This window comes from Panthera pardus, unplaced genomic scaffold (assembly GCF_024362965.1).
Source record: "Panthera pardus isolate Hobbes unplaced genomic scaffold, ASM2436296v1 HiC_scaffold_20, whole genome shotgun sequence".
Taxonomy (NCBI): domain Eukaryota; kingdom Metazoa; phylum Chordata; class Mammalia; order Carnivora; family Felidae; genus Panthera; species Panthera pardus.
Window position 1 is genome coordinate 87,550,298 of NW_026526766.1, and position 23,158 is coordinate 87,573,455.

The 23,158-nt window shown below is 55.2% G+C and overlaps 1 protein-coding gene across 1 annotated transcript in view; it reads left to right on the forward strand.

The window, feature by feature from the left end:
- The window catches only part of USP20 (ubiquitin specific peptidase 20), a 44,659-nt gene that overhangs the window by 6,241 nt on the left and 15,260 nt on the right, over positions 1 to 23,158 (forward strand). The window contains 12 exon segments of the mRNA XM_019420806.2: positions 6,346 to 6,456; positions 7,632 to 7,728; positions 12,989 to 13,042; positions 14,421 to 14,483; positions 14,823 to 14,954; positions 16,009 to 16,105; positions 16,577 to 16,646; positions 18,496 to 18,609; positions 19,617 to 19,695; positions 22,134 to 22,262; positions 22,264 to 22,576; positions 22,940 to 23,080. Coding sequence (XP_019276351.1) covers positions 7,648 to 7,728; positions 12,989 to 13,042; positions 14,421 to 14,483; positions 14,823 to 14,954; positions 16,009 to 16,105; positions 16,577 to 16,646; positions 18,496 to 18,609; positions 19,617 to 19,695; positions 22,134 to 22,262; positions 22,264 to 22,576; positions 22,940 to 23,080 — 1,273 coding nt within the window. The 5' untranslated portion in view covers positions 6,346 to 6,456; positions 7,632 to 7,647.

Here is a 23,158-nt window from a genome sequence, read left to right on the forward strand (position 1 = left end):
AAAGAGGAGGAAACAAAAATCAACTCGATCTCCGTCCTCCCAGAAATGATGACAATAGCATCATTGTTGCAGGCACAAAGCAAGATTGGTTTACCAAAATGGCATTTTACTGTGATCATGTTTTACAGCTTTTTGTACTTTTGATCCGTTCAGCAAGTATTTACTGAGAAGTTGCTGTGCTCCAGGTGCCATTATAGGTATTTGGGATACAACAGTGCACAAAACAGACAGGTCCTTCGGGGAGCTCACATTCTTGAGAGGGGACAGGCATTAGATCGAAAAATGGGCGAACGACCAAAATGGTTACCGAGCATGCAAAGTAGAGGCCTTCCCTGGAGGAGAGGATGGTGGGGTGGGGTGGGGCGGGACGGGACGGGACAGGGTGCGGCAGGGTGGCGCGCAGATGCCTTTCTTGGTCAGGGGACAATGCAGCCGAGAGAGGACAGAGACAGTGGACAGCACATGGTGGGGCCTGATGGAGACTGGTGTGCTTCCTGGTCATGGACTGTTTTGCTTCATCATCATCATCGTTGTCTGCCCCTCCCCCCATTTTAAACTTTCTTTTTAATGGTGTCATAGTATGTGCGTGTGTGTGTGTATATGCAACTTTTGAAATTTTTATCTTTTAGTTTTGAGAATTTCATTTTGCATTTCTGAAAATTGCATTTTTTTGAATTTCAGTAAAATACATATAAATCTTCATCGTTTTGGGGGTGCAGTCCAGTGGCATTAAGTACGTTCACACCGTTGTATCGCCATCACCCCCATCTGGCTCCAGAACGTCCCCATCTTCCCAAACTGAGACCGTATCCCCATTGACCATTAACCCCTCCCTCTCCTTGCAACCACCGTTCCGCTTTCCATCTCTATGGATTTGATTCCTTCAGGTAGTTCATGTAAGCGGACTCCTACGGCATTTATCTTTTTGTGTCTGACTTATTTTACATAGCGTAATGCCCTCAAAGCCCGTCTTTGAACCTTGTTCATCTTACTGTAGCACGAGTCAGAATTTTCTTCCTTTTTAAGGCTAAATAATAATCTGTTGTATGGATAGAGCACATTTTGTCTATCCATTCATCTTTTGATGGCCCCCTTCCGCTGCTTTCCCCCTTTGGTTCCCGTGAACGGTGCTGTTACAAACACGGGCGTACAAACGTCCGTTCAAGTCCCTGCTTTCAGTGCTTTGGGGTGTCTATCAAGAAGGGCAGTTGCGGGGCGCCTAGGTGGCTCAGTCAGTTGAGTGTCCGACTTCGGCTCAGGTCATGATCTCGCGGTTTGTGAGTTCGAGCCCCGCGTCGGGCTCCGTGCTGACGGCCCAGAGCCTGGAGCCTGCTTCGGATTCTGTGTCTCCTCCTCTCTCTGCCCCTCCCCTGCTCATGCTCTGTCTCTCTCTGTCTCTCAATGATAAATAAACATTAAAAAAAAATTAAAAAAAAAAAAAAAAAAAGAAGGGCAGTTGCTGGACCACATGGTAACTCCGTGTTTAATTTTTGAGGAGGCGCCATACTGTTTTCCAGAGCAGCGGCACCATTTTATGGCTCACTGGGAGCGCACAGGTTCCAGTTTCTCCACGTCCTTGCCAGCATTGTTTTTTTTTTTTTTTTTTTCTGGTTGGGTTTTTTTTGTGTTTTGATAGCAGCCCTGCCAATGGGTGTGAGTGGTGCAGCTTGTTCTCATTACTCAACATTCTCTGAGATTTAGCCATGTTGATAATAGAGGTCTTAAGTCAAAGTGTGGGTTTTTTTTATTCAGGGTTTAAAATCAGTCTTATTGAGGTATAATTTATATCCAATAAATGACTCTTCTTTTTTTTAATTAAAAAAAATTTAAAGTATATTTTTGAGAGAGAGAGAGAGAGAGAGCGCGCACGCACGTGAGCAGGGGAGGGACAGAGAGAGGGAGAGAGAGAATCCCAAGCAGGCTCCACGCTTCAGCAAGTGAGCCTGATGCAGGGCTCGATCTCACAAACCGTGAGATCATGATCTAAGCCAAAATCAAGAGTCAGACGCTTAACTGATTGAGCCACCCAGGTGCCCCAGAAATGCACCTTTATGAAGACTTTTGTCAATCAGTAGCTCCTTGCCTCCTTGTCCTACATGTGTTGTGAACATTTTCTCCCAGTCTGTAGCTTTTGCCTTTTCATTTTCCTTAGGATCATCTTTGGAAAAGAAAAGCATTTAATTTTGAAAAGTCCAATTTTTCAACGTATCTTGTTATAATTAACACTCTTTGTGTCCTAAGATCTTTGTGGCCTCCAGAGTTGCAAAGATGCTCTCCCGTTTTCCTCTACAAGTTTGAGAGTTTTAGTTGTTGTTTAAAGTCTGAGATCAGGAGAACCGTCGGCCTGGGCCGCACCGGGCTGCTTGCTGCGGGGTCAGGGATGTAGGTCAGCGCAGTCCCACCCCTGCAGAGGGAGGCACGTCCACAGGGGCACCGTGGTGGTTCCACAGATGGACCTCGAAGGCTCTGCGAGGTTTGCAAAGCTCCCAAACCAAGCATACCGAAAATCGGTGGACAGAGGGCTTGAACTCACATTGTGGCTGTAGGCGAGTCTCGATTGGGAATGCAGACGTTCATCCACTCCTTTTCCTCACGTATTTGTATTCTCCAGAGCATCCAGGTCCTTCCCACAGAATAAAAAAGACTGGAACATGGGGCGACTGGGTGGCTCAGTAGGTTAAGCAGCCAACTTCGGCTCAGGTCATGATCTCGCAGTCCGTGAGTTCGAGCCCCGCATCAGGCTCTGTGCTGACAGCTCAGAGCGTGGATCCTGTGTCAGATTCTGTGTCTCCTTCTCTCTGACCCTCCCCCGTTCATGCTCTGTCTCTCTCTGTCTCAAAAATAAACGTTAAAAAAATTTTTTTTTAAATAAATAAAATAAAAAAGACTGGAACAGTCCAGAGTTTTAATCAAAGAAGGTGGCGTTCAGTTGCTGCCCACAATAGCTGATACCCCAGGGTTTGGAGATGTAGCCAATGAGGTCGTTGCTGGTAGTCCATTATTGACTATGTCGATAGTAAATGGGAAGTCTACCTAAGCACAGAGTGTCTAGTCCACAGACATCGGAAGCCTGATAACAGGGTGCGGTGTTGCCCCTTGAGGAGACGGACTTAAACCATCGGACACCGGGTTTATGAAAAAGTGAACGTCATCCCACTTATTGCCAAGAGCAGACATGCTCACGCCAGAGGTGTGGCAAGGGTTTAAAAAACAGATAAATCCAAGCACATAAAAAGAAAACCTATGAATTCCCAGAAGCAGAAGGTGAAGAAGAAGGAAAGCTTTGTTAACCCAAAGGACTGTTTACCTCTCGCTATGGCAGGGCGTGATGACGTGAGAGGAGTTAACTGCAGAAGGGTCAGAGGAAGGCGGCATCCTTGCGTGCTGCCGGAGCTGAGAATGGTGATGTTTGAGGTTTTGCAGTTCTAAGAAGTAGGTTGACAACACGTGTGCAAGGCTTGAAAGATGTCACTGATCACATATGCCCACACATGTGCAGAAGCAGGAAACGGCAGCTGTGTCTGTTAGTGGAGCGGGCAAGAAGAGCAAAGGGCAGCGTACCCAGAGCTCTCGGGGCATGAGTGGAAGGAGGGAGAGTGTGTGGCTAAAGGTGAAGGAGCTGCAGGTGCAGCAGGTGTTTGGGATGAAAGCCGGAGAAAAAGGTCGAAAACCGAAGGACTCTGAAGCTGAGTTCCAGCAGTGCCACGAGCAAATGAAAGACTAGAGGAGAAAGAATTAGGGGGGGAATGTCGTCGGTTTGAACATGAGAACGCACACTGGGAGTCCATCAACAACACATTTTAGAGTAACCTGACTCTTCCAGAACCCTGGGAAAGAACAAGAGGAAAGGGAAGCTCTTTTTAAGCTTTCTGTTGGCCACCAATTACAGGAAGGCTGTCATCCATTTCTAAATAAGTTTTGTGGATGATATGCAGTAGGGGTTAAAGGTCATTTATTTCCCTATATGGAGAGCCTCTGTTGAAAAGACTGTCTTTTGCTGGTTGAATTCTGTCAGTACCTTTTTTGGAAATCAGTTGACCACATATGCGCAGGTCTAATTCTAGACTCTCACTTCTTTTCCCTTGAGCTGTATGTCTGTGTTTGAGCCAGCACCACACTGACTTGTTTGCTGAACCTTTATAGAAATTCTTAGGCCAGAGGGTCTCAGTCTTCCAACTTTGTGATTCTTCCAAATTGTTTTGGCTCTTCTAGATCTTCTTTTTTTTTTTTAATTTTTTTTAACGTTTATTTATTTTTGAGACAGAGAGAGACAGAGCATGAACAGGGGAGGGGCAGAGAGAGAGGGAGACGCAGAATCTGAAACGGGCTCCAGGCTCTGAGCTGTCAGCACAGAGCCCGACGCGGGGCTTGAACTCACGGACTGTGAGATCATGACCTGAGCCGAAGTTGGACACTTAACCGACTGAGCCACCCAGGCGCCCCTCTAGGTCTCCTTTTCTATATAAACTTTCAAGTTGGCTTGACGATTTCTACAAGAAAGCTTCCTGGGATTTTGATGAAGATTACATTGAATTTATGGACCAGTTTGGGCACAGTGGTATCTTAGTGTTGAGTGTACCAGTCCATGAACATGGTATATCTCTCCATGTATTTAGATCTAATTTAATTTCATGGATAGGAAGATTCAATATGTATCATTTTTAATGGCTGCGCAGTAGACAGAGTATGGTTGTGTCCTTGTTTATCTAACCGCCTGTTGTTTACATTGTATCCAGTTCCCCCATTATAAACAGTGCATATCTTTGTCAGTCCGTCTTTGCATGCATCCTGAATACTTACTTAGAAAAAAACCTGGGGCCAGGTGAACCCTCTTGGCTCTTCTTTGCTACCTGCCTTATTTAAACTAGTGCTTTGTGTTCGGTGAAACATGGAATCCTGGTGATCCGGGCTTGTTTTTATGAGGCCCCAACAGCACAGCGAGTTAGGGCATGATGCAGCAAACTGTGGCAGCGGGCTAGCATTGTTTTTGCAAGGCCCTCAAGCCAAGAATTAAAAAAAAAAAATCTTTAACACATTGTAAAAAAACAAAAACAAAAACAAAGAATATGTGATAAAGATCCACAGGGCCCACAAAGCCTAAATGATTTACTGCCTGGTACTTTATAGACATGATTTGCCAACCCCCGATTTGGAGCACAGCCCTGCACCAGACAATCTGATTGAGTCCCCACCCACGACTTACTAGCTGAGGACTGACTCTGGCCAAGTCTCTTGCTTCCTTAAGCTCTCTGTTCTGTTTCTTCTGTAGCACGGGGGCAGCGAGGGTACGTGGAGGGTCGTTATCCACTGGGCTTTGCTTTTTTTCCCCTCCCCTGTCTGAAGACGGAGGAGCTTGAATGGTCTCACTGCACGTGTGAATCAAGACAGGCTTGTCACCAGTGTCCTTGTCCCGGGCTCCATTTGTGGCCCTGGGTGTCAAGCTCACAAGCGGGCTCTGCCATCTTGCTGGAGAGACGGGGGGCACACACACCAAAGCCACTCCCTCCCCTGCCCCCCTCCTGCCCCCATACTGCAGCTTGCCAACCTGGTGCACTTGACCTCAGTGAGAACAAAACAAAAAACAAAACCTAAAAAATCTGGCTTCAGGTGAAGAGGCTTGGAGTTTAGAACCTTGAACCCGTCATTGCCATGTGAGCATTTTAAATGTTAGCTTCTAACTGCCTCTCCCTCTTTGAACGACCCATGTCTGGGAGACTGTGGCCCAGCAGGGTTGGGGAGGTGCAGTCGGTGATGACACATGAATGGACTCAGTTGTGCCTCTGGCCTGGGGTTGCTCAAGACTCGGGGGTCAGAGGTTCTGAGCAGCACAGGATCCTGTGGGTGATGGATCCAAGAGGTTCTGAGCAGCAGGGGATCCGAGGATGATCTGAGGGTCCCAGGGGTGTGCAGAGGGGGTCAGAGGTTCTGAGCAGCACAGGATCCAAGGATGATCTGAGGGTCCCAGGGGCGTGCACGGAACGGGCTGAGCCTTCCGTCCAGGAGGTTAACGGGCTGTGGCAGCCAAGGCAATAACTAGAGAGGCCCGCGGCCCTCTCGTGCAGACCCTTGCGGGTCTCTGCTCTCGGGGATCACGACCCCCGAGGAGGGGCTGCCCCTACCTATACCAGCTCCACACCAGCCTTCGTTAGCTACCCCGGAGCAGTGTGTTTTTATGGTCCCCGTGGATGGACTGGGAGCCTGTCCAGCCCGCGGATGCCCCAGATGTCCAAAATTTCACTTGCCCTTCCCAGGAGGAATTCTGACCTCTTCGTAGCCGCCGGTCAGCGCTAGGAGTGAGCTTAAAATCATGGAGCTGCAGGAAGTGAGCTGGTTTGTTCCCCGCAGGTTCCCTGCCAGAGGCCTGTGCTCACTCCGGCCCTCGCGCCCCACCACCATCGGCTGTCCGCGGAGAATACAGATGCTGGCCGCTCCCTGGGGGTGTCGCTGTGCACAGAGGTAGGCCCACAGCCTCCCCGTTTCAGGCGTAGCCCTTAAGCACGGACCCAAGAGGAAATTCTCTCAGGTGAAATAACGGAATTGTGGTTACGGGTTTTTTTTTTTTTTTTTTCCTTTTTTCAAGTCCTTATCTTTTAAGAGCACACACAGATGCAATGAGGCGGTATCTGGGTCTGCCACCAAAAAGAGGAAGTGGGAGTTTGAGCCGAAGCAAGGGTGCTGTGAACGGCTCCCTGTTGGAGCTGGGTGCCGGCACGTGGGAGCGAGCTGTCTGCTTCTGCGTGTTTCCACTGCCCTAAGTTAAAAAGAGAGAGAATACACGTGAGGCCGTAAGAGTCTGAGCAGCTCAAGCTTCCGCCTTGGCTCTAGCATTCCTCGCTGTGAGACCTGAGACAAGAAGGAACCCCTGTTTCCGAATCTGTAAAACGGGGCTGATCACAGCTGCCTGGGGACGTTTTCCAAGAAATAACGCACGGAAACCATTTAGTCTGCCACCCGGAACTTGATCAGCACCCGTAACACCTGATCTGGTGGGGGGCCTGGGCCAGTGGACCCCCTGGCTGACCATGTCGGGGAGACGGTGGGGGTCCACTTCCCTCAGTGGACACACCGCCCCTGCCTTTGGTTAAACCACCTTGGCTCCACTAAATCTTCGGTTGGCCCGGAACTTTCTTGGCAACGGTTTGGAGCTAGAATCAGCCGTCAGGTTCCTAGGTGTGATTTCTGCTAAAATATGAGGCAGCTGAAGCCAATCCAGTTACTTGTTTTTATACATTTTCTTCGGGAATAATTGTTAATTCACAGGAAGTCGCCACGGATGTCCCAGGGAGGGCCTACGTACCCTTCACTCAGTTTCCCCCAGGGGTGCCACATCTTTGGCATATCCGTAGTACGACGTCACAACCGCTAAAGGGACTGTTGGGACAATCCACAGGGCCTGTTCACGTGTCGCCAGTTTGACACGTACCCGTTTGTGAGTCCCCCGAGCGTCACCGCCACACCCAATTCCCAGAGGAGGACAGTGAGGCTCGGAGAAGTTAAGTGGCTTCCTCGACTCACCGGCGGATATGTGGCAGAGCCAGGACCTGAGACCAAAGTTGTGCACTGCACCAGCAGCCCCCGCCTCGCTCCAGCGGTGGCTGCCGTTAACCCAGGCTCCCTGTGTTCTCTTGTAGGTGAGCCCAGGCCAGCATGGGGGACTCCAGGGACCTTTGCCCTCACCTTGACTCCATAGGGGAGGTGACCAAAGAGGACTTGCTGTTCAAATCGAAGGTAAAGGGTCAGACCTTACAGAGCTGGGGCCCACACCCAGGGCCGCTGCGTTCCTAAGGTACAGGTGTTTCCAAAGGAAGGTTTGAAAGAGTTGAAGAACCGGCTTCCCGACAGTCTCTGCTTAGCGTTTTGTGTAAATGGAAGGGCTGGCGTCCGTGGGGGAAGCTTTCCGGGGCTGCGTCCTAACAGCCATTAATTAGCACTTAGATCAGTCCATCTGGGAGCCACTAATGCCCTGTGCATTAGCCGTGGAGCCTTTCCGAGGCAGGGAACGAATCATGCTCTAAGAGCCCACGGGCATTTTGACGAGCGTGACCCGAGGAGGGTCTGGGGAGGCCCAGAGCCAGAAGGTGGGCTTCTCTGAGTGGGGAGTAAAAAAATGTGTCTTTTTTTGTTAAAGTGTTTCGAACGGGTGATACTTTTCTCTGGTTCAGAATCGAGCAGTATAAAAGTATCGATGTCAATTAAAAAAATTTTTAAAGTAGGGGGGTGCACAGCTAGCTCGGCTGCTAGAGCATGGGACTCTTAGTCTCAGGGTTCGAGCCCCACGTTGGGTGTGGAGCCTACTTAAAATAAAATTTTTTTAAAAAAAATTCAGGGGTGCTTGGATGCCTCAGTCGGTTAAATGTCCAACTTTAGCTCAGGTCATGATCTTCCAGTTTGCGAGTTCGAGCCCCACATCGGGCTCTGTGCTGACGGCTCGGAGCCCGGAGCCTGCTTCGGATTCCGTGTCTCCCTCTCTCTCCGCCCCTCCCCTGCTCGTGCTCTGTCTCTCTCTCTCAACAATAAACATGAGAAAACGAAAAAATAAAATGAAAAAAAATCATTGTCAAGACATCCTCCTCCCACCCTCCAATTCCACCTTTAGGGAGCCTTTTATATTGGTCTCTTTTATACTTTTTCTGAGTTTCTTTATGCAAATACATGCAAATATGCTTATTTTTCATTTCCCCCTTCATTATATAAAAGGTAACATACTATACTATAGATGCTTTTTTTGTTTGTTTTCTTGTTTTTAATTTATTTATTTTTGAGAGAGAGGGAGGGAGGGAGGGCATGAGGGAGGGAGGGACAGAGGGAGAGGGAGACAGAGAACCCCCAGCAGGCTCAGCACTGTCAGCGCAGAGCCTGATGCAGGGCTCGAACCCACTAACCGTGAGATCATGACCTGAGCTGAAATTAAGGGCCGGGTGCTTAACCAACTGAGCCACCCAGATGCCCCTAGACACTTTGGCAACTTGCTTCCTTCACAGGACAGTACATCTTTCTGGAGCTCTTTCAACCCTGGTCCGTGAAGACCGCTTTGTCCTAGTTTGCCCTGGAGTTGCACGGCATCTCGTCGTGTGGACCCCGTAACTGAGCCTCTGCGGGTAGACACCCAGGCTCTCTGCATGTGGTGAATGTGGTGCCGTGATAAACGGCCTCCTGAAAGTGTTGTCGCACGTGGGGGCCGAGCGTGTGGGGGGCACACTCCGGGCAGCGGGGTCTAGAGTCGCGTTCCTAGACAAATTGCCGGCTCACTCAGCCTCCCTGTCCCAGCAGGTCCTGGGTGGCCTTCGGCCTGAGCTGGTTCAGCCTGGGCCTGCGGGAGGGATCAGGCCTTCAGAGTGCCTGTGGCTTCTTTCGAAGCACTTTCGCTTCTCGTGTGGTCTGGAGGAGGGCAGAGCGAGGCTGTGATGCATTCGCACTCACGCTGGGTTCTGAGTCTGCACCAAGGAATGAATGAGACAGACCGAGGGGGTTTTCCTCCAGAGGAGGCAGGGATAGGGGGATCCGAGGGCAAAGAGGAGAGCGAGGAGGCACGATCCGGGCCGGGCCACGGCAGCCTTTCGGAAGTGGTAGGTCCTTCTGGGGCGGAAGGACCGAGAACGTCTGGAACGTCTCAGGCCTGTATTTCAGAGAGCATGTGTCCCGCCCTTCTCTGAGCACCCAGAAATCTGCAGAATGAAACGAAGATTGTTTTAAAATACCAGAAGGGGGGCGCCTGGGTGGCGCAGTCGGTTAAGCGTCCGACTTCAGCCAGGTCACGATCTCGCGGTCCGTGAGTTCGAGCCCCGCGTCAGGCTCTGGGCTGATGGCTCGGAGCCTGGAGCCTGTTTCCGATTCTGTGTCTCCCTCTCTCTCTCTGCCCCTCCCCCGTTCATGCTCTGTCTCTCTCTGTCCCAAAAATAAATAAAAAACGTTGAAAAAAAAAATTAAAAAAAAAAAAAAAAAAATACCAGAAGGGAGGGGGCGCCTGGGTGGCGCAGTCGGTTAAGCGTCCGACTTCAGCCAGGTCACGATCTCGCGGTCCGTGAGTTCGAGCCCCGCATCAGGCTCTGGGCTGATGGCTCGGAGCCTGGAGCCTGTTTCCGATTCTGTGTCTCCCTCTCTCTCTGCCCCTCCCCAGTTCATGCTCTGTCTCTCTCTGTCCCAAAAATAAAATAAAAAACGTTGAAAAAAAAATTAAAAAAAAAATTAAAATACCAGAAGGGGCAGGGAGGTGAACAGGTCAGGCACAGTGCAGGGGACGGAAATGGCCAAGAAACTTCTGAAAGAAAGTGCTCAACTTCACCAGTGACCGGGGACATTGCCGCGGATCGCGAGATGATGGCATTTTTCCTCTGCCGGACAAACCACAGGCCGATCCGACCCGGGCTGTTGGTGATGGAGGGGAGGAGACCGCACGCGTGGTGGGGCGAGGTGGGCATTCCTGTCACTTCAGGGACACAACTCCCCGTGTGGGAGTTTATCCCGTAGAGGTGCGAGTACCAGTGGTAAAGACACAAAGACAGCAGTATTTATTGAGGCTTATTTGTCAAAGGAGAAAACTGGTGGCAGTCTGCATACTCATCAAGAAGGGAGTGGGTGAGGGGCGCCTGGGTGGCCCAGTCAGTTAAGCATCCAACTCCAGCTCAGGTCACGATCTCGCAGTTCGTGAGTCCGAGCCCCGCGTCGGGCTCTGTGCCGACGGCTCGGAGCCCGGAGCCTGTTTCGGATTCTGTGTCTCCCTCTCTCTCTGCCCCTCCCCTGCTCATGCTCTGTCTCTCAAAAATAAATAAATGTTAAGAAAAAAAAAATTTTTTTTTTAAAAGAAGGGAATGGGTGAATTACGGTGTGCCCGTAGCGTGGGGCACCGTGTCATTACGGCAGACGGGAAGATGTAGTGTCTGTGTGCAGACTTGGAAAGATGACCATAAAAAGGTGACAGAAACGTGGCAGAGAAACGTGTATAGTATGATCTTGTTTTTCCTAAAAATCACACCCCCTCCCCCAAGTGTATGCATATACGTTGTATGTGAAAACACAGAGGGATATGCCTCACGTTATTCCAGCATATGTATTTATTACACGTTATATACTCTCCCTGAGATCGTATACAGCATGTATGTGTCGTTTGAACTGTTAAAACAAACCTCCAGGGCCCCTGGCTGGCTCAGCCAGTAGAGCATGTGACTCTCGATCTCGGGGTCTTGAGTTTGAGCCCCGCGATGGCGGTGAGCCCGCTTACAGAAAAAAACCAGACAAGCATAGGGTACCGTCGTCATTCAAAAGACTGAAACAAAAAGGAAGCCCTGGAAGAGGGAAGTGAATTGTGAAATCAGAAAATCAGAAAAGAGATTGCAAGCGCGGGAAGGTCGGGGGCTGCTGCCCCCAGCGTCCTCAGCGGGAGACCCTGAGGCAGATCGCGGATCTCAAGTCCCACCTTCTTGACCACAACCCTACGGGGACCTCCAGGTTCGGGCCCTTTACCGATACAGCTAGAAACTGGGCTCGGTGAGAACGCAAAATCCCCGCCGAGACGTGAGTCGGCGGGGGGGGGGAGCCCCCTTTCCTGTTGGGGGGGGGGGGCGCCCTGTGACCCAGGCTCCTCTGCTTCCCCTCTTGACCTGCTCTGTAGCAGGGCCTGCCCTCTGAGCCTCGGTTCCTCATCTGTCCAAAAGAGCTGCCGCGCACACTGGCAGGGATTGCAGGAGCGAGGTATGAAGAACTTAGCCGTGGTCATCCCTGGCAGGTGGCGCTCTGGCTCTGACTGAGCCCCGTGTCGTAACTGCCGTCAGAGCTGGCACTTAGAATCCGCCTCACCGCTGAGGGGTCACCTTGGGCATTGTGGAGCCTCAGTTGGAATTGCTGTTTTAGACACGTGCAGCAGACAAGATTATTTAAGGCACGATTTAAGTTGTAACGAAGAGACCCTGAAATACAGCACCTTAAATGAGAGCGACGCTTCCTTTTCTGTCATAGGACAGTCAGGCATACGTACGATGGCAGGGCAGCCCCTCCCTTCCCAATACATGGCTTTCATTTCTGAGTCCAAGGTGCTTGCCCCCGCTCCTGCCGTCCCATCTGTGTTCCAGGGGAAGGAGGAGGAGGAGCGGGGCGGGGGGGATGCACAGCCCGGAAATGGCACGCGTCACTTTCGCTGTCATCTCATTGACTAGAACCGAGCCCCAAGACCACAGAGGAGCCGAGAACCAGTCTGCAGCTGGCTGGCCGTGGGCTCGGCCCACATCCGAGCATCCTGTTGCTAAAGCAGGAAAGGGGACACTGGTAGACAAGAAGCAGGCTCTGTCACCAGAACGCCAGAAACCTGGGTGTTTTCTGTGTTCCTCAAATGTTTTGGTGTCCCTTGGGGCGCCTGGGTGGCCCAGTCGGTTAAGCATCCAACTCTTGTTTTCGGCTCAGGTCACGATTTCATGGTTCGTGAGTTCGAGCCCCGCGTTGGGCTCTGTGCTGACAGTGCAGAGCCTGCTTGGGATTCTCTCTCTCTGCCCCTCCCCACTTGCAGTCACTCCCTCTCTCAAAAATATACTTTATAAAGACATAAATAAATTTCTTTAAAAAAAAGCGTATTGATGTCCCAATTTGTACTAGGCTCTGTGAAGTCACAGAGGTAGACAAAACAGACCGTCCCTCTTTCACGGAGCCCAGAGTCTAGGTGGGAAGAAAGGCTTACACAGTCATCAAAGGAAGAGTCGAGGGTGCGATAAAATGCATGTTAACAGGTCTGTTTATTTACGTTTCAAAGGATTTTACTAAAAATGTTTTTGTAGCACGTGGGGAAGCAAAATGCAAACAGTAAAGCGTAAAGTGCCCTGTGAGGAAGGACGTTTAGATCGACAGGCTGGTGAAGGCCTTTCCGAGGCAGAAAAACCTTTCGGTGGAAAGCTATGGGGTACAGCCGTCGGCGTCCAGTGGGGTCTGTGTGTGATGCCTCTGGCTGGAGCGGCTCCCCGACCGCTCACGCTTGGCTCTTTCCCTCCCCCCTCCCCTTGCCCAGGGAGCCTGTCAGTCGTGTGGTGTTACTGGACCGAACCTGTGGGCCTGTCTCCAGGTAAAGTACCCTTGCCGCCGTTGGGGGCCTGGAGCTTGGTCTAGACTCTGGGCTGAGAATGTCCGTCTCTGGCCGGCACTGCTGGGATCGTTGGGCGGGGACACGGGGCATGGAGGTCTCAGGTGCACGGCCTGAGCCAAGAGGGCGCCAGAGTCAGCAAGTCCCCCTGCTGGCCGCCTGCCTGCCTGGGCAGCCACCAGGAATGTTGAGAGAAAACAGCAGGTTGTGCAGGACTCCGGACCAAATGATCCCATCTGCACGAAAGGCAAAGGTCTGTATGTGCATGTGTCTGTGAGACTTGATGCAGGCATCTTGGCTCTGAGCCCTGGCTCTTCTGCCTAGTGGCCTGTCCCTGGGCCAGCCTGGGCCTCGTCACCCCACCTGTAAAGGAGAGGTCACTGTCGCTGGGCAGCTGTCCCCACGTTGCGGGGCTGCGGTGGATTTGACAAGATGACCCCTGCAGTGGGTTTAGCAAGGTGCACGGTCTGTGGACGGGATCCAGGAAAATCCAGTCATGGTTCATTGTCATTGCTTCTTAAAGGGAGCTGTATCACAGCGTGGCCACTTTCTATGAGGAGCACGATTTGGGATGGTTTTCATTTTTTTCTCTGGAATTCTTACAGCATTTTCCACAATTTGCTACAAGTATATGTTTATTACATTTAAAGTCACATTGAAAATGGCTACTAAAAATTTCTTTGAAAACAAATCCAAGTAGAAAAGAAGAAAAAAGGACACATGGGCCACCAGGGGACTCTTCCGGCCTCGGCCTTCAGGGCCCGTCACCCAGTTCTAAAGCAGATTGCAGAATACCGTCTGGGCCCTTGGGGGACAGCAAGAAACGTGTGGCATGGTCCTGTGTCCTGGGAGCCCCCCCAGCGGGAAGGGATGTGTCCTTTGTGACCGGACGGCCCTCACAAGCCCGTGCGGTGCTGATCTCTTGTGGAGAAGCAGGCTGATCGTTGGGCTGCAGGCCTGCAGTGGAGGCACTTGCTGGGCCTGGTGGGTGGCTAGATTTGGGACAGGGAAGTGCAAGGCCAAAGGCAAGGCCATCAGAGACCTGCAGGCCCCCTGCGGGTCCCGAGTGGGTCTCAATTACCGGCCCATAAGGAAGTAGGGGAGAGGGTCTGGGCGCCACACAGCTTGGCCCACGTCTTGCTGGGCCCCTACCTGGGCTTTTTTGTAGGAGGCCAGTAGCCCAGGGCACCCTGTCCACCTTCCTCGGCGGGCAGGGGCGGCTTTTAGGGCAGCCGTCCTTTCCAGCGGGAGCTTCAGGTACACACACACACGTGTTCCTGTGGGGCGGCAGGGCCTCAGGCCTGGTCTTGGTGGCGGAGATGGTCCAGCCCCCATCCTCTCTCCTTCCCTCTCTCCCCAGGTCTCCTGCTCCTATGTTGGCTGCGGAGAATCCTTCGCTGACCATAGCACCATTCACGCTCAGGTGAGCGCCGTGGCCGGGAGTGTGGGCCCTGCGGGCAGATGGCCCAGAATTCAGACCCCGGCTCCAGCCGCCTCCCAGCTCCAGCCGCCTGCTCTGGGCCTCGGTGGCTCTGTCTATAAAATAGGAACAGGCCTAGCAGGGTTGCAACAGAGACCAGAGCTAATGCAGGTGCACCCATATCACAAACACGTGAATGGTCAATGGCCGCCCATGGCCTTCCTGGCTGGAGGGTGAGCATGTTCTCTGCTTCCAGGCCTTTTACTGAGGCCGCTGGATGCAGCCTCAGGGCACCCGTTAGGCCAGTGTGTCCTCAGCCTCACTTCAGATCTTGCCCTCTAGGCAAAAAAGCACAACCTGACCGTGAACCTGACCACGTTCCGGGTGTGGTGTTACGCCTGTGAGAAGGAAGTGTTCCTGAAGCAGAGGCTGGCAGCACCCCTGGCGGGCCCCTCGCCCAAGTTCTCGGAGCAGGTGAGGGGGTGCAGGGGCGGCAGCGCAGTCGGTAGTGACGTGTTGGGGGCAGGGCCTTGTGACCCAAGCGTCGGGGGAGCGGGGATTGGTGGGTCCCAGATGGCATCTGTGCCTGGCCCGTGTTCTCAAGTGCCAGCGAACCCTTGCTGAGCCCCGGCTGCGTGCCAAGGCCCACACGGGGTGGGGGTTGAGGACACAAAAGTCCTCCGGGAAGGGAGTTCGTTCACAGGCCGTGGGCGGGCCGCGCGCAAGGGCAGGGCTTGACCGAGCCTGGGCCTGGGGCCAGTGCAGATGCTTCCGGGCCTGTGGCGAGCCCCCGGCACCCCCCAACCCTAAGACGAACCCTGCCCCCCGGGGAATGCCGAACGGTGACCTGTGGTTCGCTTCTCTGTGGAAAACACCAGAAACCCCCCTAACGAGGCACTGAGCAGGGCACCGTGGGGCACCTAAAGGTGGTAGGCCTGGCAGACGCACGCACGGAGGGTCGCCTCGGGCTCCGGCCAGTACACAGGTCGCGGGGTTGGCCGGCTGGGGTCGGAGCTCGGGGAGGCCTGAGCGTGTCTCTTCCGCGTTTACACAGCGACCATCGCGTAGTAGGCGCTCAGTAAATGTTTACGGAACACGTTTGCAAGCGTGGCAGCTGTTTACGGTTATTTACAAAAAAGGCTATGCAACAGTGTGCGTGCAGTATCTTGTTTTGGGGGCGCGTGTATACGAACGGTGAAAAACTTATGCAACCGTGTACAGACTTGACAGTGGTCGGCTGAGGCAAGTTGGATTGTAGGTCGTGATTCGTTGTTTCTATTTTTTTGCAAATTTATTATAACTGCGTTTTTATCAGCGTCAGTAAAATACAAGTTTCCCGTCAGTAAGATACAAGATGCCAGAGCCATCTCTTTCCGGGGTGTCCTCGGCTCAGATGGGCCAATCCGGTGTGGGCTGGGGGCGGGGGCTGGGCGACTGGGCTTCCTTTCCCCCTGGGGAGCCTGCGGGCCTCTGCCCCCCACCCCGTCTTCCTCGCCTCCCCAGTTTCCTCACTCGGTCTCTCCCGCAGGACCCTCCGCTGCCCTCGCACCCTCTGAAAGCTGTCCCTATTGCCGTGGCCGACGAAGGAGAGTCCGAGTCCGAGGATGATGACCTGAAACCTCGAGGTAGCCGACCCCAGAGCTGGGGGAGCTGTCAGGCCGGGCCGGGGGCCTCCACGCAGGCTGGGGAGTTCTGCGGCGCATTGGGCCTTGTGGGCGGGCGAGGGCGGCGTGACCGACGGGCCGTAGAGTGTGGTGGCTTCCCTTGGGGTGCTGGCCATCCAGCCGAGTCCTCGTGGCCTGCCGGTCCTCATCCCCGGTCTCGGCGTGTGACCCCGGGCAGGCCGGCCCCTCCACACCCGGCCTCCTTGCCTGCGCGACGCGGACAGTGGGCCGGGCTGGGTGGAGGGCAGAGCGGTCCGTCTGAAATGCTCGGGCGCCCACAGCTACCGTGAGCAGGAGGCACAGTAACCTAACCCGGCAGACTTCTGGGGCGGGACACCAGCCACCCACGTCCTCCTCTGGTTGGGTCCTGGCGGCTCATCCGTGAGCGGTGGCACCCTCACCCTCCCTCCCCGCTGTGCATTGGCTCCCTAGGCCTCACGGGTATGAAGAACCTCGGCAACTCCTGCTACATGAACGCCGCCTTGCAGGCCCTGTCCAACTGGTAGGTTGTCACCTCGTCTGGGAGCCGGGAGGCCAGGACCTGTCCCCAGATGCCCCGGAAGTAGCGGCAGCAGCCCCCACGCTGTGCTGTGTATGTTGCCCACAGATGCATGTATTTAGACGTGTATCAGCCCCCCTTGGAGCACATGTGCCCTTTGACCCAGCAGCCCCCCTTCCGTCAGAGTTAGTCCCGGGAAGGCGACCTGAGACGTGGCGTGTGGTACCTGTGCCATGTTCATGTTCTGTGTTTGTAGGGAACGATCTGAAGGCCCGAATTTAAAGGCCAGCTTTAGGGAACCCTGGGGGGCTCTGTCGGTTAAGCGTCTAACCCTTGGTTTCGGCTCAGGTCATGATCTCACGGTTCGTGAGTTCGAGCCCCGTGTCAGGCTCTGCGCTGACAGCTCAGTGCCTGCTTGGGATTCTCTCTCTCTCTCTCTCTCTCTCTCTCTCTCTCTGCCCCTCCCTTCCCCTCCCTTGCTCATGCTCTCTCTCCCGTTCTCAAAATAAATAAAAAACTTAAAAAGAATAAAGGCCAACTTTGCAGTAAGTGTAGGACAGTATTTTCCTGAGTGGGAAGGGGTCAGACTATGGCAAGGGGGAGGAAGGAAGTTACAAGTTTTGTGCGGTGCAATCCCATTGGGGGAAAAAATTAGTCATTTCTACCTCGGGTAGGCTGTTAAGTCCGTGAGGCCAGGGCATCTCCTGCGCCCGGTACACAGATGTCCCACCTGGTGGGGACTCGGTGCGCATATGTGTGAAGGAGGGAGGGGGCGTCTGCAGGAAAGTCTGGAACATTATGCACCCAAATGTTCGGGGTAGCTGTCTTCACGTGGTAGGATTAAAGCCCTTTATTAGTGTTTGCTCATCCAGTCTTTCTACGATGAATACGTATTTCTTAAGTAATGAGATAAGTTTTTAAAACACGAGGGAAAAGGAAGATGCCTTCAGGTTCGGGAAGGTTCCACAGAACGGGCTGGTGGGAGCAGCAGGTTCTGGGTCCTCTCTTGTTGGTGCAGCGACAGCCGCGCCCTGACCCCAGGGGCCCTGAAGCGGGAAGCTCGGCAGCCCTGGGAGAGGGAAGGGCGCTGTTTCTGTGTCGGGGGCGTCCATAACAAAGCATGACAGTCAGGGGACTTTATTTTATTATTATTACTATTATTATTATTATTTTAATTTGTTTTTTATTCATTTTTGTGAGAGAGAGTGGGCTCACACAAGGGAGGGACAGACAGGGAGAGAGAGAGAATCCCAAGCAGGCTCCAAGCTGTCAGCACAGAGCCTGACATGGGGCTCAAACTCACAAACCCTGAGATCATGACCTGAGTCGAAACCAAGAGCCTGATGTTTCACGGACTGAGCCACCCAGGCACCCCTGGCAGAATACTTTAAACAGCAGAGATGTATTCTCTGTCTGTTCTGGGGGCCAGAAGTCTGAGATCACGGTGCAGACAGGGGTGGCTGCTTCCGAGGCCTCTCTCCTTGCCTTCTAGATGGCCACCTTCTTCCTGTGTCATCTTCCCTCTGGGCATGTTTGTGTCCAAATCTCCTCCTTGTATGAGGACACCAGTCATATCGGACTAAGGCCTGCCCTGAGGACCTCATTTTAACCTAATTGCCTTGTTTTGGGGCCCTGTGTCCAAATGCAGTCGTATTCTGAAGTGTTCAACTCGTAAATTTGGGGAGACACGATTCAGTCACGACAGGTGGGATCCTTCTAGTTATCCGCAGGCATTTCTGGCTCCGGGGGCTACAGGATGCCCCCCGCGTGAGCTTTTCTTCTCTACCCAGCTCTTTCTAACCGATGCCACGCGCCCCTCCTTTTCTGACCCGGCTCCCTCCCCTGCCCCTAGCCCTCCGCTCACCCAGTTCTTCTTGGAGTGTGGAGGCCTGGTGCGCACAGACAAGAAGCCAGCCCTGTGCAAAAGTTACCAGAAGCTGGTCTCTGAGGTCTGGCACAGGAAACGGTGAGTGACTGAGCCCCTGACCCTGGGCAGGTGCATGGGGCTGGGGACTTTCCTCTCAGCCCTTCGACTGGGTACCACCTCTGCCTTCGGCTGTTTGCTGTGCACCTGCCACGCCTCACCCGTGTGATTCTCATGGCAGTGCTGTTTTATAAACGGGAACCTGAGGTTCAGAGAGATTTCCGTGTCCTGCTCAAGGTCACTCAGCTTGGGAAGGGTAGAGCTAGCGTTCGAACCTGGTGTTGCCCTGAGCCAGCGACCACTTCTGAGACGTGTGCTGAGGCCGAGACACTCACCATGACTCCTCCGAAGCCCCAGCCACCCCGTCCACGTGGGAGAGAGTCTCATAAGTGGTGGCCGGTGCCGACAGGGCAGGGGTTTAGCGCAGCGCGAAACAAATTTAAAGGCCGGCAGTTTGGATTAGACCCGTTTCTCTGGGAAACTTGGGAATGATTTAAAAGGAGCGCGTAGAAATATACAAAGTGTAAGAGCAGATCATAAAACAGCGCGATGCAGTATAATTCCGGTTCTGTCAGGAGCCAAGTTTGTTTGCTGGGTGTATCTATTTCCATGGAAAAATCTAGAAATCTCAGCGGCAGTTATCTCTGGGTGGTGCTGTTAGTGGTGATGTCTCCTTGTCGGGCTTCTCTAAAATTCGGGGTTTTTCAAAAATGGACATGGATTGCTTTTGAAATTAGAAAAACCACAAGAAGTATTTCAGAAAGAAACCAGTTTTCAGGTCGGCTTGTTGTGGACTAACGGGAAATGATGCCGTCCCAGTCGGGAGTTCTTTGCCCGGCTGAGCCGTGACTTGACATTTTCCTCCCTGAGGGTGGGGAGGTGCGAGCCCGCAGGGGCTCCTGGCCAAGTCAGCCGTTCCCAGAGTTACAGCAGACACCTCACTGAGTCCCATCCAGCCACCCCAGCTGCCTGCCCTACCGACCCTCGAGGGACCGCACAGCCCTGAACGGGCCGGGCCACCTGCGCTAATGGGTCTGGTCTTCCCACAGCCCAAGCTACGTGGTTCCCACCAGCCTGTCTCACGGGATCAAGTTGGTCAACCCGATGTTCCGAGGCTATGCCCAGCAGGTAGGCCATCCGAGCTGTGCCGGGGACACCCAGGGCCGTTACCAGGCCTGGCTCTGAAGCCCAGACCGGCATGGAAAACACCAGCAGCGGCTCGGCGTTACGGGGCGGGTCCTCTCGCTGCCTGAGCCCTCGGTGTGTGTGAGGACACTGGAGCCCCCCCCCGGGGCCTGCGGATGTTCTCCCCACTCGGCAGGTCAGGAGGCTGGAGGCTGGGTCTCAGCCGGGAGAGCCACTGGCTCAGGTCACACAGCTGGTGCGTGGCGGAGGGGAGATTTGACCTCAGGCAGGCCGACTGCAGACTCCGGGCGCCTCAGCACTGCGTTCAGAACGTGCTTTTTCATTCTCCAGATCACAGGCGGCATTTCACTTCTGCTAAGCGTTTCATTACAAGTTTTTGTACGTCTAGAGAACCCTCTGGAAATCAGTGATCCTTCCCGTGGCGTGACCTCGGGGGACCAAGATGCAGTTGAATGCAGCCACCTGTATGCCCCAGTCCCAAGCCGAGCTGATCGTTCACATGTCCGGGTCCCTGCCCCAGACTGCCCGGCGGCCCGGGGTTTCACTGCTGGGCTTGCGGGGGGAGCTGGCCCTGTCTGGGTCGCCATTCCTGCGGCCTGAATGCGGGGCCCGGGAACAGAGCCGCGGTCGGGCGGGGAATGCCTTCCGCCCTCTCCCTCGGCCCCCACCACCCTGCCTGCCATCCCTTCCCTGGCTGAGGGCTGCTGGGCTTCCTCTGCTCACACCCTCTGTTGGAGGATCGCCAGGCTCCTGAGCGAGAAGCCCAGCGCTGCCTGAACACCACCCTTTTTGGAAAGCGGTAACATCCTCCACGATCACAGCTCACCATCTACCATTTATTAAGTTGTCACTCCCTGCCACGCAAGTACAGCCCTGTTTCTCCTGACAGAGCTCTCCTGAGTGAGCCCTGTCATCACCCCCAGGCTCTAGGTAAGGAGCTGAGGCTCAGGTTCTACAGCTCGCTCAGGTCACACAGCACCTAGGGGCAGGGTGGGACTGAGGCCGAGCTGAGCCATTCCTCAGGCGCTCTGTGAAGAGAAGGGCTGCCCGGCTGCTGCCAGCACGTACTCAGACTCCAGAAACACCTCTTCGTCTGCTTCTTAGACACGGCACACGGATCATTTCTGAGTCCGAAGCATAGATGCAGGCGTGGGCCTCTGTTAACAGCCAGAGGATGCTGTCCTGCTTCCACACATGGCTTGAGATTTTAGCAACCCAAGCACAGTACTTTTGTGACAAGGAGAAGCCAGAAAGGAAAGGAGATGGCGTGTCAAAGGCCCGTTTCTTAAAAGAACCTTTCCGCGCCCCTGATAACGGGACCCATGAATCCTCTCCACTCCCTAATGCGAGATAAGCTAGTGGTTACTTTCTCTGGTCTTCGAGTTTGACACTTTACCCGAGGAAACCCTTCCAGAGTCCTCCCTTCCCTCTCCTGGAACCGAGAGAACGAGGCCCGGTCTCCGCGTCTGTGACGTGAGGCTGAGGAGGCTTGGCTGGTTCTGGCCGCTGAGTGATCCAGCCTCGTGTTGGTCAGGAGTTGGGCCGGGGGCACTGCTTCTGACGCCGGGCACTGTGAGGGGCAGCGTGGCACCACGTGCCCCCGGCTGTTGGAGCCCAGCCGCCGCCACCACGTTCTGGCACCTTTGCGTGTGCCGCTCTTGGCGGGGCTCGGTGGGCGGGTGCTGGAAGCCTCGCTGCCCGGGCTTCCTGCTCGGTTTGGCGATCTAGTCAGAGGTCAGAATAAAAGTGCCACTGCTGTGATTTGAGGCCCAAGCGGCCCGGAGGGACAGCTTAGATATATCGTCTCTGGGAAGGTGCCATCCTCCCTCCGGGGCCACGGCCACACTGGCGAGCCGAGGGGTGGGCATGGGAGCTGGCAGCAAGGCTGGGAGGGCAGGGGGAAACCAGAGGAAGGGTAGAGGATGCGGGCGGCCGGGCCTGCTGGCCGTCATCACCCCCGCCCAAGTCGGCTGGGTCGTCACGTGGACACGCATCTTCTCTGTCACCTTCATCCCTCCTCAGTCTCCCTGCCCGCCCCAGGGGCCCCGCCTGCAGGCAGCAAGGTGACTTTCGGGGCCAAACGTGGCTCCTTCACTGTCCCACACTGAGGTAGAGGCCAGGCTACAGGTGCTTATGGGCACGAGCTGGGGAGTCCCACGGCCCCGGTGGGGACCTCAGCTCTGCCACTTGACAGCTGTGTGACTGGGGAGGGGTGGCTCGGCCTCTCTGGCCCCGGCGCTCCTGGTAGAGCGGGGGTTGGGACGGAACCGCCACGGAGGCCCCCGTGAGGGCCGCTCGACGCGTCTGCACGGGGTACCGCCGGGACCCACGAGAGGGGCCTGCTGGTGTCCTCGGCCGCAGGGGCGGCGGGGGTGCCTCCGCCGGGGGGACGGCCCCGTTGACGCGGCCGCTGCTTCCAGGACACCCAGGAGTTCCTGCGCTGCCTGATGGACCAGCTGCACGAGGAGCTCAAGGAGCCCGTGGTGGCGGCCGCGGCGGCACCGGCCGAGGCCCGGGACTCAGACTCGAGCGACACGGACGAGAAGCGCTGAGGGCGACAGGAGCCCGTCCGAGGACGAGTTCCTGTCCTGTGACTCGAGCAGCGACCGGGGTGAGGGCGATGGGCAGGGCCGTGGCGGCTCGCAGGCCGAGGCGGAGCTGCTGACCCCCGACGAGGCGGGCCGCGCCATCTCCGAGAAGGAGCGCATGAAGGACCGCAAGTTCTCCTGGGGCCAGCAGCGCACCAGCTCGGAGCAAGTGGACGAGGACGCCGACGTGGACACGGCCATGGCCGCCCTTGACGACCAGCCCGCGGAGGCCCGGCCGCCGTCGCCGCGGTCCCCCAGCCCCTGCCGGACCCCAGGTGCCAGACAGCCGCTCGGGGCCCCCGGCCCGCTCTGCCCGGCGCCGCCCGTGTGCCGGGCGCCGACGCGCACCGGCCCGCTGGCCTCTCCCGCCCCCTGGGGTCCCACCACCGGAGCCTCGGGTCGGGGGTCGGCCACGAGGCAGGTGCGGACCCGCTCAGCCGGCCCCGCGCCTCGGCTGGAGACTGGAGCGAGGACAGGCATTCTGTGGGTTTGGTGGCGGCCGGGGTGGGCACGGGCCAGAGGAGGCGTGGCGGGCTCCCGCCTCGGTCCCTAGGAGGTGCCGGCGGGCCCTCTTCCTGACCTGGCCCCGCAGCCGGCGTGGCTGCCTCGGCCCAGCACGGCCCCCTCTCTGCCCCCAGAGCCGGACAACGAGGCCCACATGCGCAGCGCCTCCCGCCCCTGCAGCCCAGTGCGCCACCACGAGGGCCACGCCAAGCTGGCCAGCAGCCCTCCTCGGGCGAGCCCCGTGAGGATGGGGCCGTCGTACGTGCTCAAGAAAGGTTGGCGGGGTCGGGCGGGGAGGGTGGGTCGGCAGGGCGGCCGCACGCGCGGCTCGGGGCCGGGAGCGCGGGTCGTGC